This window comes from Pipistrellus hanaki, assembly GCF_964339955.1.
Source record: "Pipistrellus hanaki genome assembly, chromosome: 1".
Classification (NCBI taxonomy): domain Eukaryota; kingdom Metazoa; phylum Chordata; class Mammalia; order Chiroptera; family Vespertilionidae; genus Pipistrellus; species Pipistrellus hanaki.
Window position 1 is genome coordinate 39736664 of NC_140503.1, and position 12750 is coordinate 39749413.

The 12750-nt window shown below is 35.5% G+C and overlaps 1 protein-coding gene and 1 long non-coding RNA gene across 3 annotated transcripts in view; one reads left to right on the top strand and one right to left on the bottom strand.

Annotated features, from left to right (window-relative positions):
• LOC311624814 overlaps positions 1 to 12750 on the top strand; it is a 654664-nt gene that overhangs the window by 165685 nt on the left and 476229 nt on the right. The gene's annotated exons all lie outside the window — the stretch shown is intronic.
• The window catches only part of GLCE (glucuronic acid epimerase), an 82013-nt gene that overhangs the window by 8668 nt on the left and 60595 nt on the right, over positions 1 to 12750 (bottom strand). For both annotated transcript variants that reach the window (XM_084887127.1, XM_084887126.1), the window contains 2 exons: positions 2470 to 3065; positions 170 to 415 (listed from right to left, as the gene is read on the bottom strand). In XM_084887127.1, coding sequence (XP_084743253.1) covers positions 170 to 415; positions 2470 to 3052 — 829 coding nt within the window. In that variant the 5' untranslated portion in view covers positions 3053 to 3065. The remainder of the gene's footprint in view (positions 1 to 169; positions 416 to 2469; positions 3066 to 12750) is intronic.

Genomic DNA, 12750 nt, shown 5'->3' on the forward strand with positions numbered 1-12750 from the left:
CGATGTTTCTCTCTCTATCCCTCTCTCTTCCTCTCTGTAAAAATCAATAATATATATATATATATATATATATATATATATATATATATATATATATATAAAAAAAAATAAAGAGTATCAAATTCTATAAATCAACATGAAATTAGCAGTCACACAATACATCTCTTACCTGGAGCAATGAACTGTTTAACATTGGTGAATCTAGACTTATCAGCCACACTAGCCATAAAGCAGCCCTTTGGTACGGTCCAGTCATTGGGCTTGTTGGCTTTGTCTCTATCTTCTGCTGTTTCATATACTTCTATATGAGGAGGTTTCTCAGTTAGATTCTTGCTATAATGACTTAACCCATACTGTGCAATCTGGATCGGGTAGAAATAGCCTTGAGGTCCCCATTGTGTAGATAAAGGTACACCTATAAAGTAGAGAAACAAAATAACCATGTCCATACATTTATAAGTTTGTTTGAACACTACTCTTCACTGTTTTACTTCTGGGGATATACAGTTATCAGCAAAATTTGAGCTTCCTCATATAGTTTTCATATTTAGTAAAAAATAGTACCCAAATTAACCAGATAGGAAAAACAAAATTAAGCATTCATTTACTCGCATTTATTATTTGTTGACAGGCAGCAATGTAATGTTTAGATTATCTTTTAAACTGACTTTTTATGAGTGGGACTTCTGCTCATAGCTATAGATGTTATGTTTTATAATCCTGCTTCAAACGTTCAAGTTTTGCGCAACTTAAGTATTGAATACATGTAGATAATGTTATCATAGTTTTATTCTAGAGTGTCACTCTTGAAATTTTCTTAAACATTTATACTTAACAACCACGTTTATTACATACTCATCTCTCCTCCAATATCAAGATGTGGTCTTATAAGTATATAATCTGATGGTTAAAGCATTTGCGTAAGAACCTAGTTAAGATTAGGCAACTTAAAAGTATAAACAAGCTTGCGAAGCTTTTTCATGTCAACAGGTAATTCTTAAAACAAGGAGTATTTTTAAAAATGAATTAAAGTTGTATGTTTAAACAGATTCTCGAAGTAAGTTATTAATAAGATTATTCTCTTATAAAGTTCTAAGGAACAGTTAGTTATACATGCTTGGTGTCTATACTTTATTTTAGTAATTCCCTACATGGGAAATACAATCACACCACATTGCACAGACTCTTGTATTGTTGCATTATGGAGTATGTGTTGAGACATAAAGTCCTTATCTGTATGTAGTTCTAGTCCCAGCGGAAACTGAGAACCTATAAAACTATATGTGCTCTGATATAGTTTCAACACAGTTTAAAAGAAACTATGGGCCTCAGAGGTAAAGAAACCTAAACTACAAGTAAGCTTTTTAACTTCTGAATTCCTTCTCCAAGGGGAGGTATTTTTTTCTAAAATTCAAACAGAATTATTTTCATTTCATTAAAGGAAAGCTTATACAGTCTCATTAAAGATGGTTGATAACTATAATATACAACTGGCATGAGAACTGATAGACTGATCAATGGAATAGTAGGCCAGAAACATGCTCTGGTATTCAAAATACTTTAGTATAATGATAAAGCTAACATCATGAAATGGTGGAGAAAGAGGAGATTATTTAATAGATGTTAGGAAAAAAGTCTAAAGATAGACCTTACCCTTTTACCATTTACCAAAGCATTAACCAACTTAGCTGAATTAAAAAAGTTAAATGTAAAAAAACAAAAACCATGAAACTATTAGAGAAAATACAGAGGAACAGTTGATTATGGTATGGCAAATGACTTTCTAAGCATAAAAGGAAAAGATTTTAAAAAAAATTCCTAAGCTTAGTATATAGAACTGAAAACTTCTATAGTTAATCATAAATGAAAAGTCAAATTCAATTTCGCCTTCTGATCAATCCTAGGTTTGAAATACAAGTTCAAAGTAGATACTAATATAATCATAAGAAACCCCCACTGCTCCAAATTTGAAAGACAATAATAGACTATAGGAGTTCAGAATAAGTTCAGAGAAAATGGTATCTATGGACTGTCTAGGTCTGAGGACTTTAAACCTCCACCCAGAGATGATGCCTGGCTAATCTGGTAACAAGACTGTATTTGGGACATTGATGGCTCCACTGAATGGTCTGTTTCTTCACAATCTCCTCTCGTAGGAAAATAAATGTATATTTTAACACAAAATTTCTGAAGATCCCATGCCTTGGCCTTACTGGTGAGAATTTTTTATTCGGAGGCAGATTAATGGAATAATCCTATTTGATCAGGTATGATCTTATAGCTCGTAAGTCACACCAATTAGGAAGTTGCCCTGGGTTGAGAATAAATTGTTCTTCTCTGCTAAGTCAGAGTGATGAAAGGTCTCTTGATGGTAAATTATGTATGTACTTGCTTTATAATTAATACCTATAGTATCTTATTCCCCAACACAATCAGGATAGAAAAATGCAGTGGAGCAGAGATACCAACCTTCTACCCCACTTATGCACTTGACTCTGTCTCGGACTTCCACGTTGTAGCCTTCAAAGGACATAAACACACCATCAGGGTGATAAGGAGCTCTTTGTGCATAGACTTTGGAATAGCTATGCGAGAATTCAAACCGATCATAGCCATCATACTGAACTACCTTTCCATAGACATCAAAATATTTCTCTATCCAACTGAATGGAAGAAAGACTTCATTCCCCTCTCGTCTCCCTTTAATTGTGTGGTCATCATTTATGAGACAGTCAATTTCTTCATATTTGAGTCCTAACACCTTGCTCCCCCCATTGCTATTGAAGCCCCCGGCGACAGGGGGTGCTTTCTGCTGTTCCTGGAGAAATGCCTCCTCGGATTGTTTGGCCAGATGGTTCACATAGTTGTTACTCTCAGATGCTGCTGCTCTTTTTTCTAATCCATCCCCTCTGAAGCCACTACTCAGGTGCCGTGGAAACTGGATCGCTTTGTCACTGGAACACTTATTCCACAAAAGTACTGTGACCAAAGTGAAGAGTGCGCAGATGATAATCAAAGTCTTATAGTTGACCCGAGCTGCCAAGCAACGCATATTCAGACCATACCTATGGAATCAAGAAGAAAAATTCATACAAAGATGTATTACTGCTGATATTTCACAAGGCTTTATTTTTTTATGTTGAATTACCACATTAAGGAAATTTTATTAATTGCATGTAATCTAATCAGATTTACAAATATGAACTCAACATTTTTGGCATGACAAAGAAAAGGCAAGAGGTGTTTTCCCCTCTTAAAATGCTCACTTGGCACAAGCCTCTAAAGCAGAGATTCTCAAACTTTCTGTTCGTAGCACCATTTGTATCACAGTAATTTTTTCACAAAGCCTATAGGCCCAAAGAAATATCTAATAGTTCCATTTATTAAGTAGTTGGGCCCAAACAACTTAACACGTATTTTTGTCTTAACATCTTAGTAGCTATTTAAAACACATAACCGGTCTTATAAGGTAAACTCCAACATCCATGTGGCCAAATCCAACAGCGAATTTTTAGTGCTCATCCTACTTGACCCCTTCCCAGTATAAAACAGTCAACGATTCCTTGGCTTCTAGGGTACCATTCTGTCTTGGTTCTCCTTATACCCCAGTGGCTGCTCCTCCTCAGTCATCTTCAGTCATCCCTTCTCATCTCCCTGAAACTGAAATGTTGGGAGTGACAGAGGGTCCCAGCCCTCAGACCTCTTCTTTCTACTCACTTCTAGGAGATCTCACCCAATTCCATAGCTTTAAATACAATTCATATATTCCCAAAATTCTATCTCCAGTCCAGTCCCTTCTTCAGAACTGCAGACATATATATATAAGTTTCAACCTAACAACTGATATCTTTACTTGGAGGTCAAAAAGACTTCTGAAATATAACATCCAAAACTTAACTCCTGGCCGAAGCCGGTTTGGCTCAGTGGTAGAGCGTCGGTCTGCGGACTGAAAGGTCCCAGGTTCGATTCCGGTCGAGGGCATGTACATTGGTTGCGGGTGCATCCCCGGTAGGGGGTGTGCAAGAGGCAGCTGGTCGATGTTTCTCTCTCATCGACATTTCTAGCTCTCTATCTCTCTCCCTTTCTCTCTGTTAAAAATCAATAAAATATATTTAAAAAACAACAACAACAACAAAAAAAAACTTAACTCCTAATCTTTTCCCTCAATCTGTTCTCATTTTTTACTATTCAGACCAGAATCTTGACTCCTTTGTTGCTCACCCCATATCCAATCAGGCAGGAAATACTATTGGCTCTACCTTCAAATTATGCCCAGAATCTGACCTCTTTCTGTTACTACTATTATCACCAAATCAGAGCCACTGCAATGAAGACATACAGCAATGATGTCCAACCTGGTCTCTGTACTTCTATCCTTGCTTTACTATTCTACCCCCAAGTCTATTTTCAACACAGCAGTCAGAACGATGCTTTTGAATATAAGCCAGATCATGTCATTCCAGTCATGCTGGGAGAAGAATTTGATGCTGTTGTCCCTGCTGGCCATATGGTGTACCAGCCAGTTGTGATTACATGTAAGTGGTCCCAGGTTGCCTGTTGCTGAGGCCATTGAGAAATGTGAAAATTTTTTGTCTCATTGCTGTTTACTATGGTAGCTCTGCCATTTATTTTGTGGTATAAATCCAGAACTACTTATTTTATTGTTAGCAAGCCTCCTTCCCTTTTCTCTCTCAATAAACTCATTTGGCACCAATGAGATTTAAAAAAAAAAACTCAAATGAAAATGTTTAATGAAAAATTACACAATGAATTTCTGTTTTACAAGAAGATTGATGGTGAATGTGCAATCCATTTATTTCTCTTAATTCCAAGAGAAGTTAACTTTGAGCCCTTGCCTGTCTGAAAACAACTTTATTCTGCTCTCACCTTTCATGAACAGTTTGGCAGGATATAGAATCCCTGGTTGCATAGCATTTTCTTCCAAATGTTGTAAGCAATATTTTACTGTTTTAAACCATTAAAGGTTTCTGATGAGAAGTTTGATTTCAGACTGATACTTGTCACTTTTTACATGATTCTTCTCTGGACCTTTTATCCTAGGAATTGTGCAGATCGTGTGTCACAGTATTATGTCTGCATCACTATTTCAGTAGTTGGAGTGTCCTTTCAATCTGAAAACTGGTGTCCTCTTATTCTTGTTTAGCCAAAGAATCTTCTTGTAGCGCTGAGTATATTAGTTTCTTTTTTATAAAGTTTTCTCTGGTTACCTTTATTTTCTCTAGTGGCATTTTTCTGATTATTTTAGTCTCTCTTTCATGCCATTAGTTTTCCTCACATGCCTGGTGATCTCTGGTTACTCATTCATATATTTAGGCCTAAATGACTCATTAGCCAACATAGATTTTTCTCTGTTACTGTCAAGACAGTCTTTTTTTTTTTTTTTTTTTTTTTTTTTTTTTTTTTTTTTTTTTTTTTTCCTAAATGGCTCTCCTATGGGGGCCTCTGTGTGGGCTAGGTATACAGTGTTCCTTTAGGATGTGTAGGTGGGGAGCCAGCAGGCCCTCTAAATGCCAGAATAAAGATGACTTTTTCCTTTGTTCTGGGGACATAACTTGTATGCAGAAGCCTTAGTACAATTTCTCTAAAAAAATCTGTCTGGTGTTTTGCATGGGTTCATGCCAGCTATCTGTAGTCCAAGTGGAGGGGGTGAGAGAGGTATGGGAGGTGAGGGATATACTTGTGCCTTCTTTTTTTAAATTTTTATACTTTATTGATATTTTTTACAGAGAGGAAGAGAGAGGGATAGAGAGCCAGAAACATCAATGAGAGAATCATCGATCAGCTGCCTCTTGCACACCCCCTACTGGGGATGTGCCTGCAACCAAGGTACATGCGGAATCGAACCTAGGACCTTTCAGTCCACAGGCCGACACTCCATCTACTGGGCCAAACCGGTTTCGGCTACTTGTGCCTTCTTATACTCAAAAAGAGATCCCGAAATCTGTTCAATTATTACTCTTGGGGAGTCTTCCTATTTATTGTTATTGGCCTCTTCACTTCTTATTTTCTATACATTTTATTTCATCAGTGCATCAGGAGGCAAAGGTATGGGTTTAATCTTGAAAATCATACAGATTTTAAGAGCTAGAATACAATAACATTTTATCATCTGCATTATTAGTATGAGAAAATATGCTGAATGATAAAAAACAAACAAACAAACAAAAACACACAAAAAAGAAAACACACTGTGTGGCATAAGCAAATCTTCAGAAGTCATATATTTATACATTGAGAATTTCCTTATATTGTAATACAGATAAAGTGATAATAAATGGTGTTTATTTCAGGAAAAGGCCCTTTTTTAAAAACACCTGCCAAAATTTGAATCATTTGTCAGCTATACCTGAAATGTAAACCAATTAAAATAGAAATATAATTTTTTTTGTCGCATCTTGTCGCACACTGCTTGTGAGAAGTAGGCTACCATTATGATGAGGCACATGAAGGAAAGTAAAGAAAAATCAAAGTTAAAAACTTTCAATAACTTTTATGCCCAGATTTTATCCGATGCCATTCCTCAATCAAAGCAATCAAGGCTTCTTAGAGAAATGGATGATTCCAGTTCTAGGGCCTTGCCATAACAGAAAACTTTTCAAATATTAATGGAATCATAATCCAGAAATCAAAAAAAGTAGAAGAGGTCAAATAAAAGAAGATTGGAAATATATTGATAATCACTGAAGCTGAAAGATACCTTGGAGGTTAACTGTATTTTTCTCTATACTTTTATGTTTAAACATTTCCATGATTTAGAAAACTAGAATAATAGCAAAAAGACACAGGGCAGGAATCAGCCCGAAAGGTCCCTTTCCCCACTAGTAGAGGTATGAGAATTAAGATGACCAAACCAATAGCCTCATATGTTAAAAAATCCTATAGAAAAATTGTGGCTAATGAAGTAGAAAAAAAATTTAAATAAAAAAATTATGGGCTCCCTCATTAAATTACTAATTTAAGTAAATATTAGAGTAAGGTATATGTTTGATAGGGACATAGATTCATACTGTGCAAAGTAACACCAAATGTATTGTTTTCTAGTCATAAAAGAAAGATGAAACGCTACAGTGAAGGATCGAATGGTCATTACCCTAATTCAGTGGTCAAATTCAGTCTCATTAATGGTGACTCAGCGAGATAGTTTCTTTTCTTTTTTTTTTTAATTGAATTTATTGCAGTGACATTGGTTAATAAAAGTATACATATTTCAGGTATACAATTCTACAATACATCTGTATATTGTATTGTGTGTTCAACACCTCAAGTTGAGTCTCCTTCCATCACCTTTTATTCCCCTACCCCTACTTCCTCTTCCCTCCACCCCCCTTTCCTCTGGCAATCACCATACTGTCCGTGTCCATGAATCTCCTTTTTTTTTCTTTGCTTAGTACCTCACCTATCTCACTCAGCCCTTACTTCTCCTGAAAGCTGTCAGTCTGTTCTCTGCAGATACAGTGTCTCTTGACGAGTTAAAATAAAAAGTACATAACCTATCACATAGCCCAACCAAAAACATTTAACTTAAAAATCTCAGGCCTCCAGATTTTACTTTTAGTTAATAGGAAATACAAGGTATACAAGTTAAGTATGGGAGCAACCAGATACATTTAGAAGGTAAAACATCCTGCAGGAGAGCTAGCCCTGTTTCCTCAATAAGTTTAGAGGTATACAAAAAAAAAAAAAGGGGGGGGGGGGAGAGGCTAGATTTAATTAAAAAAAAAAAAAGAGAGAGAGGGATGTAAGGCATATAGCAACCAGAAGTGAAAATTTTGTCCTACACCAGAAAATTTGACTATGGCCTTGATAAGAAGGAAAGAAGGAAGGACATATGGAGAGATACTGTTAAATAAAAAGAAGGTTATAAAACAGCAATATATTATGATCTCATTTTAATAAAAAAAAGCATATTTTCTAATTTTCATTATTATATTTATTGTTTTTAATTGTATAAATTAAAAATTAAAAAGGTCAAAGAAATATTGTTAAAATATTGAAAGAAAGAAGTGTAAATTTTAAGTTAAAAATGTGTATAAGTATTTAGCTTTCGAAATAGGCACTGACATTTTTGGAGAAGGGGGAGAGATTGATGAGATAGAAGAAGGATGTAGAGAAAGAAAACCCTGATATTGGCATGCAGTATTAACTACCAAATCAGGCTTATCTAAAGGTAAATGCGAACATTTTATTATAATGTTGCTCAAGTTGTAGAAAACTGACCATAGAAACTTTCAAATTTCAAAAAGTAGCCAGCATTGACATTTTGCTAAGTATAAATGATAGTAACTTCAAGAGCTAAAACCAGGGTTTTCTGCTGAGTGTAATAAGCTTCCTACTTAACTTTAAAGCCTTTGCCACATCTATGAACTAGATTAACCTTTCAAGTTAGAAGAAAAGTTTAAAAAAACCCGTAAGTAAAAAACTTTGAAACCTCATCTATTGCTGATCCTAAAGATTTATTTTATTAGAAACATAATGCAATAAAATTTGATATTAGTAACTGTGGAGATCTAAAACAGAAAATAACATTCGGTAAGATCATAAAAAAACTGGAAAAACTTTAGATAAAAGTTTTTAGATAAAAATTAGGGAAAATAAAATATAACTTAGTTTTTCTTTGGGAGAACAAATTGTTCTCTTCTAAAATGATCTGAAATTCAAAGAACTCTTCTGTGATAATTTACTTTTCAAATTCATTTTCTTAACAGAATATTTCAAATAACCACTAGAGTAATTCAATAAACAGTAAAACTGTGAATATCATCGTGAATTTTTAAAATATGAAGGTCATCTTTCAGTTAAGAACAACTTTATGATAAATTTGTACAAGATTTCATTGAAAGAAATCATTGGCTTTTTCTTTCCTCTAAATAATGTAGACCAAAGCTTGCTTGCTCATTCTTTAATTATTTATATATCTAACAATTTACATTTGTTATAATTCTTTGTTGTCAAGTAAATAAAAGGAATAGGAGTTACTCAATAGATAAACTGACTATGTATATAGAAAATAATGTTATGAGACAAAAACTATAAAAAAAAGTTACATAAATTTGGTATGAAACATAAAGGAGGAAGCCCGTAACTGTCAGTTAACTTTTCAAAGTGTTGAGGAAAGCTTCAAGGTGGACTGAGTGGAAGACTGACAGAAAAGTATTTGCACTTGCTATTCCTTCTGCCTCGTACTATTTCCCCAAATATCCAGTGGCTTGCTCCCTTATTTCTTCAAGTCCCTGCTTAAGGGTCAATATGTCAAAGAACCATTTCTGACCACCCTACCTAAAATAGCAGTTCTCACCCCTCATTCTCCAGGTCCTTACTCAGCTTTATTTTCCTTCTTAGCATTTATCACCACTTGATACAGTGGTGCCTCGCATAACGAACGCCTCGCACAGCGAACTTTGGACAGGTTTTTCATGAAACCATCGGCCAAAAAGCAGAAAATGGATGAAGATGTGCAAGATTCGGTAGACTCTACTTAGTCTGTCTTAAAATTAAAAAAATGTGTGTTTTTTTAAAAAAAATTATGTTTTTAGATGTATCTAAATAAAAATATGTCATCTTAGCATATTTTTTTTATGTCATCTTAGCATATTTTATGCTACAGAACGAATTATTTTTTTTAACATGTATTGTTATTGGAAAACGCGTTTCACATAACGAACTTTTTTGCATAACAAGCTTGCTCCTGGAACGAATTAAGTTCGTTGTGTGAGGCACCACTGTACTATATTTACATACTTAGATTATTAGCCATCTCCAATCCACTAGAATCTGAATCCTACAAGGACTGGGATTCTGTTTCTCTTGGATCCCCAGCAGCTAGAAATGTGCCTGGTTCACAGGAGGCTTTCAATATAGATTTGATGAATGAACAAACAATGTTAAGTATGCAATTTAAAAAATAACAGACAACTTTGTTTTCTTTCCCATATTTGGGTATTCTGAAATCATAATCCAAATAAAAATGAACATAATGGATACAATATAATATGGATTGTGACGCTGTATATTGGCCAACTCTTTAAAACAGATTTACAATTTAATTACTGCTCTTAGTAATGTTCCATCTGTTTACTGCTTGATAGACCAAGATTTAAATTACACAAATGATTAAGCCTTCTGTGATAGCTCTAACTCAAAGGAGAACTGCCTAATATTTCTGGTGGTTAGGCCTCTTCCAATAATGTAAACAAGCAGTATTCTCTGGCAATTACAATAAAGGTCAAACTGAGAAGTTAATTCTGCTAGTCCCCATTTTTTATTTTTTTATTTTTATTTTTAAAATATATTTTATTGATTCTTACACAGAGAGGAATTGAGAGGGATAGAGAGAAACGTCGATGAGAGAGATACATCGACCAGCTGCCTCTTGCACACACCCCACTGGGGATGCGCCCGCAACCAAGGTACGTGCCCTTGACCAGAATCAAACCCGGGACCTTTCAGTCCGCAGGCCGACGCTCTATCCACTGAGCCAAACCGGTTTCGGTTAGTCCCCATTTTTTAGAATAACAAAAGTTAAAGTAATTTTTGATACAAATGGCCTAAAATGCATCAAATAAGATTATATTTCTAGGTAGACATCCCAAAGAAATTGAGTAGGGAGTATAAGGTATACTATATTATTTACATTTCAGAAATGAGGAGGCCAAGGTATAATAGCCCACAATAGCTTCACTAAAGAAGAGGACAGGAACAAAGCCAAAATAAATGATAATTTAAACTGATTAAAAATGGTATTTCTCCTATTTTACAGATGATAAAACTGAGGCTATGTGATGCTAAGTAATTTACCCTAGATCACAAGATTACTTGATAGTTCACTTGAGATTTGAATTCAAGTTTGTTTGATTTCAAACCTTGTGTCATAGGTATCTTTGAGCAGATATATATTGCATTTCTGACGATGAATACTACCTTCTCTAAGGAGACATTCTAATTTATAACGGGTTACCAATTGTGAATTGAATTCAAACATTTACAGGTCTTATTCCAGACAAAGTTGAATTCTGACCTTGAATTAACAGTTTGTAAAATATGATTTTAGGAAAAGTTATCTAGTATTCTAAAATTTTATTAGTATTTTTGAGTTGTCTTTAAATTCAACAGTGTAATTATGTGTCATATTAATATAAGAAAACAGTAGAAATGACTCATAATTATGAATATTTAAGTATATACAGTCCAATAAAGCTACCAGGTCTCTAGGTAGATTAGAATAATTAAGCCCTTGAAAATAGGATCCCGCTGGCCCCACAAATCCAGCAATAATTTACAAATGCATAACAAAGCTTCATTTCTGCTGATAATTATCATGATGCTCTGGGGTGGCTTGTTAAAACAAAACCTTTCTCTAGAGACAGAAATGGAGCATAATAACAGTTTCATCAGTCCATGTTAATTTGAGGCTTTGAAAATAATGTGTCAGTGTTCTAAAAATCCCAAGATGGCAGTATATGGCAGAGTAACTAGCATTAGTATAAAAAGTGAGGCTGTAAAAAGTATAAATCTTAAGGTAAAAATATTTTTATTTCATGATTATCTTTTAATTAGCCAGGGTCCCAAAACAACAACCCTTCCTCCCCCCAAACACACACAAAACTACAACCCAGGTTAAATGTTCTAACCTTTTTTCTACTTAGTGTACTTTCTGGCAAAAATCCTATATAATAATCCTATATAATAAAGAGGCAATATGAAAATTGACCATCACACCCTCATACAACATGGCCGCCCCCATGTGGTCACAAGATGGCCACCATAAGATGGCAGGTGGGGGAGGGTAATTGTGGGCAATCAGGCCAGCAGGGGAGGGCAGTTTGGGGGGGGGGGACTAGGCTGGCAAGAGAGGATAGTTGGGGCAACTGGGCTGGCAGGGGAGGGCAGTTAGGGGCGACCAGGTCAGCAGGGGAAGGCAGTTGGGGGAGGCCAGGTCTGCAGGGGAGGGCAGTTGGGGGTAACTGGGCTGGCAGGGGATTAGATAGGGGGTGATCAAACTGGCAGGCACAAGTGGTTAGGGGCAATTAGGCAGGCAGGCAAGTGGTTGGGAGCCAACAGTCCAGGATTGTGAGAGGGATGTCTGATTGCCGGGTTAGGCCTGATCCCACACAGGCAATTGGACATCCCCCCAGGGTCCCAGAATGGAAAGGGTGCAGGCTGGGCTGAGGGACATCCCCCCTCCCCCCTCCCCCCTCCCCCTGCACAAATTTAATGTACTGGGCCTCTAGTGTATAATATTGGATATAGTTTGCCTATAATTATCCTCAGAATGAAAATTATCTGTGGCATCAAAGCTCAAGTTTATCTGCTCAGTTATTCAAAACTAATCTGCTTTGGAACAACTTAACCCAATACTTTAGCTTTCTATGCTATTCTCATATCCATTGCCACAAAAGGAAAAAACAAACAAAACAAAAAGGAAAAACTTCAAACTATAGAAATAAAGAAGACCCATCTAATAGAGAATGTTAATTGTATAGAAGTTGGGGGAGGGTACACTTGTGGTATTGTGCTGTATTTGCAAGGAGAGCTGAGACCACATGCTGTCTTCTATTATTCCAGAGTGTGGAAGCTCACTTTCTTTTTTCTCCCCAATTAAAAATAAAATTGTGGTAAAATACACATAATATAAAATATATCATCTTAACCACTTTAAGTGTACAATTAAGTGGTATTAAATACATTCATAATGTTATGCTACTATCACTATTATCTATCTCCATAATTCTC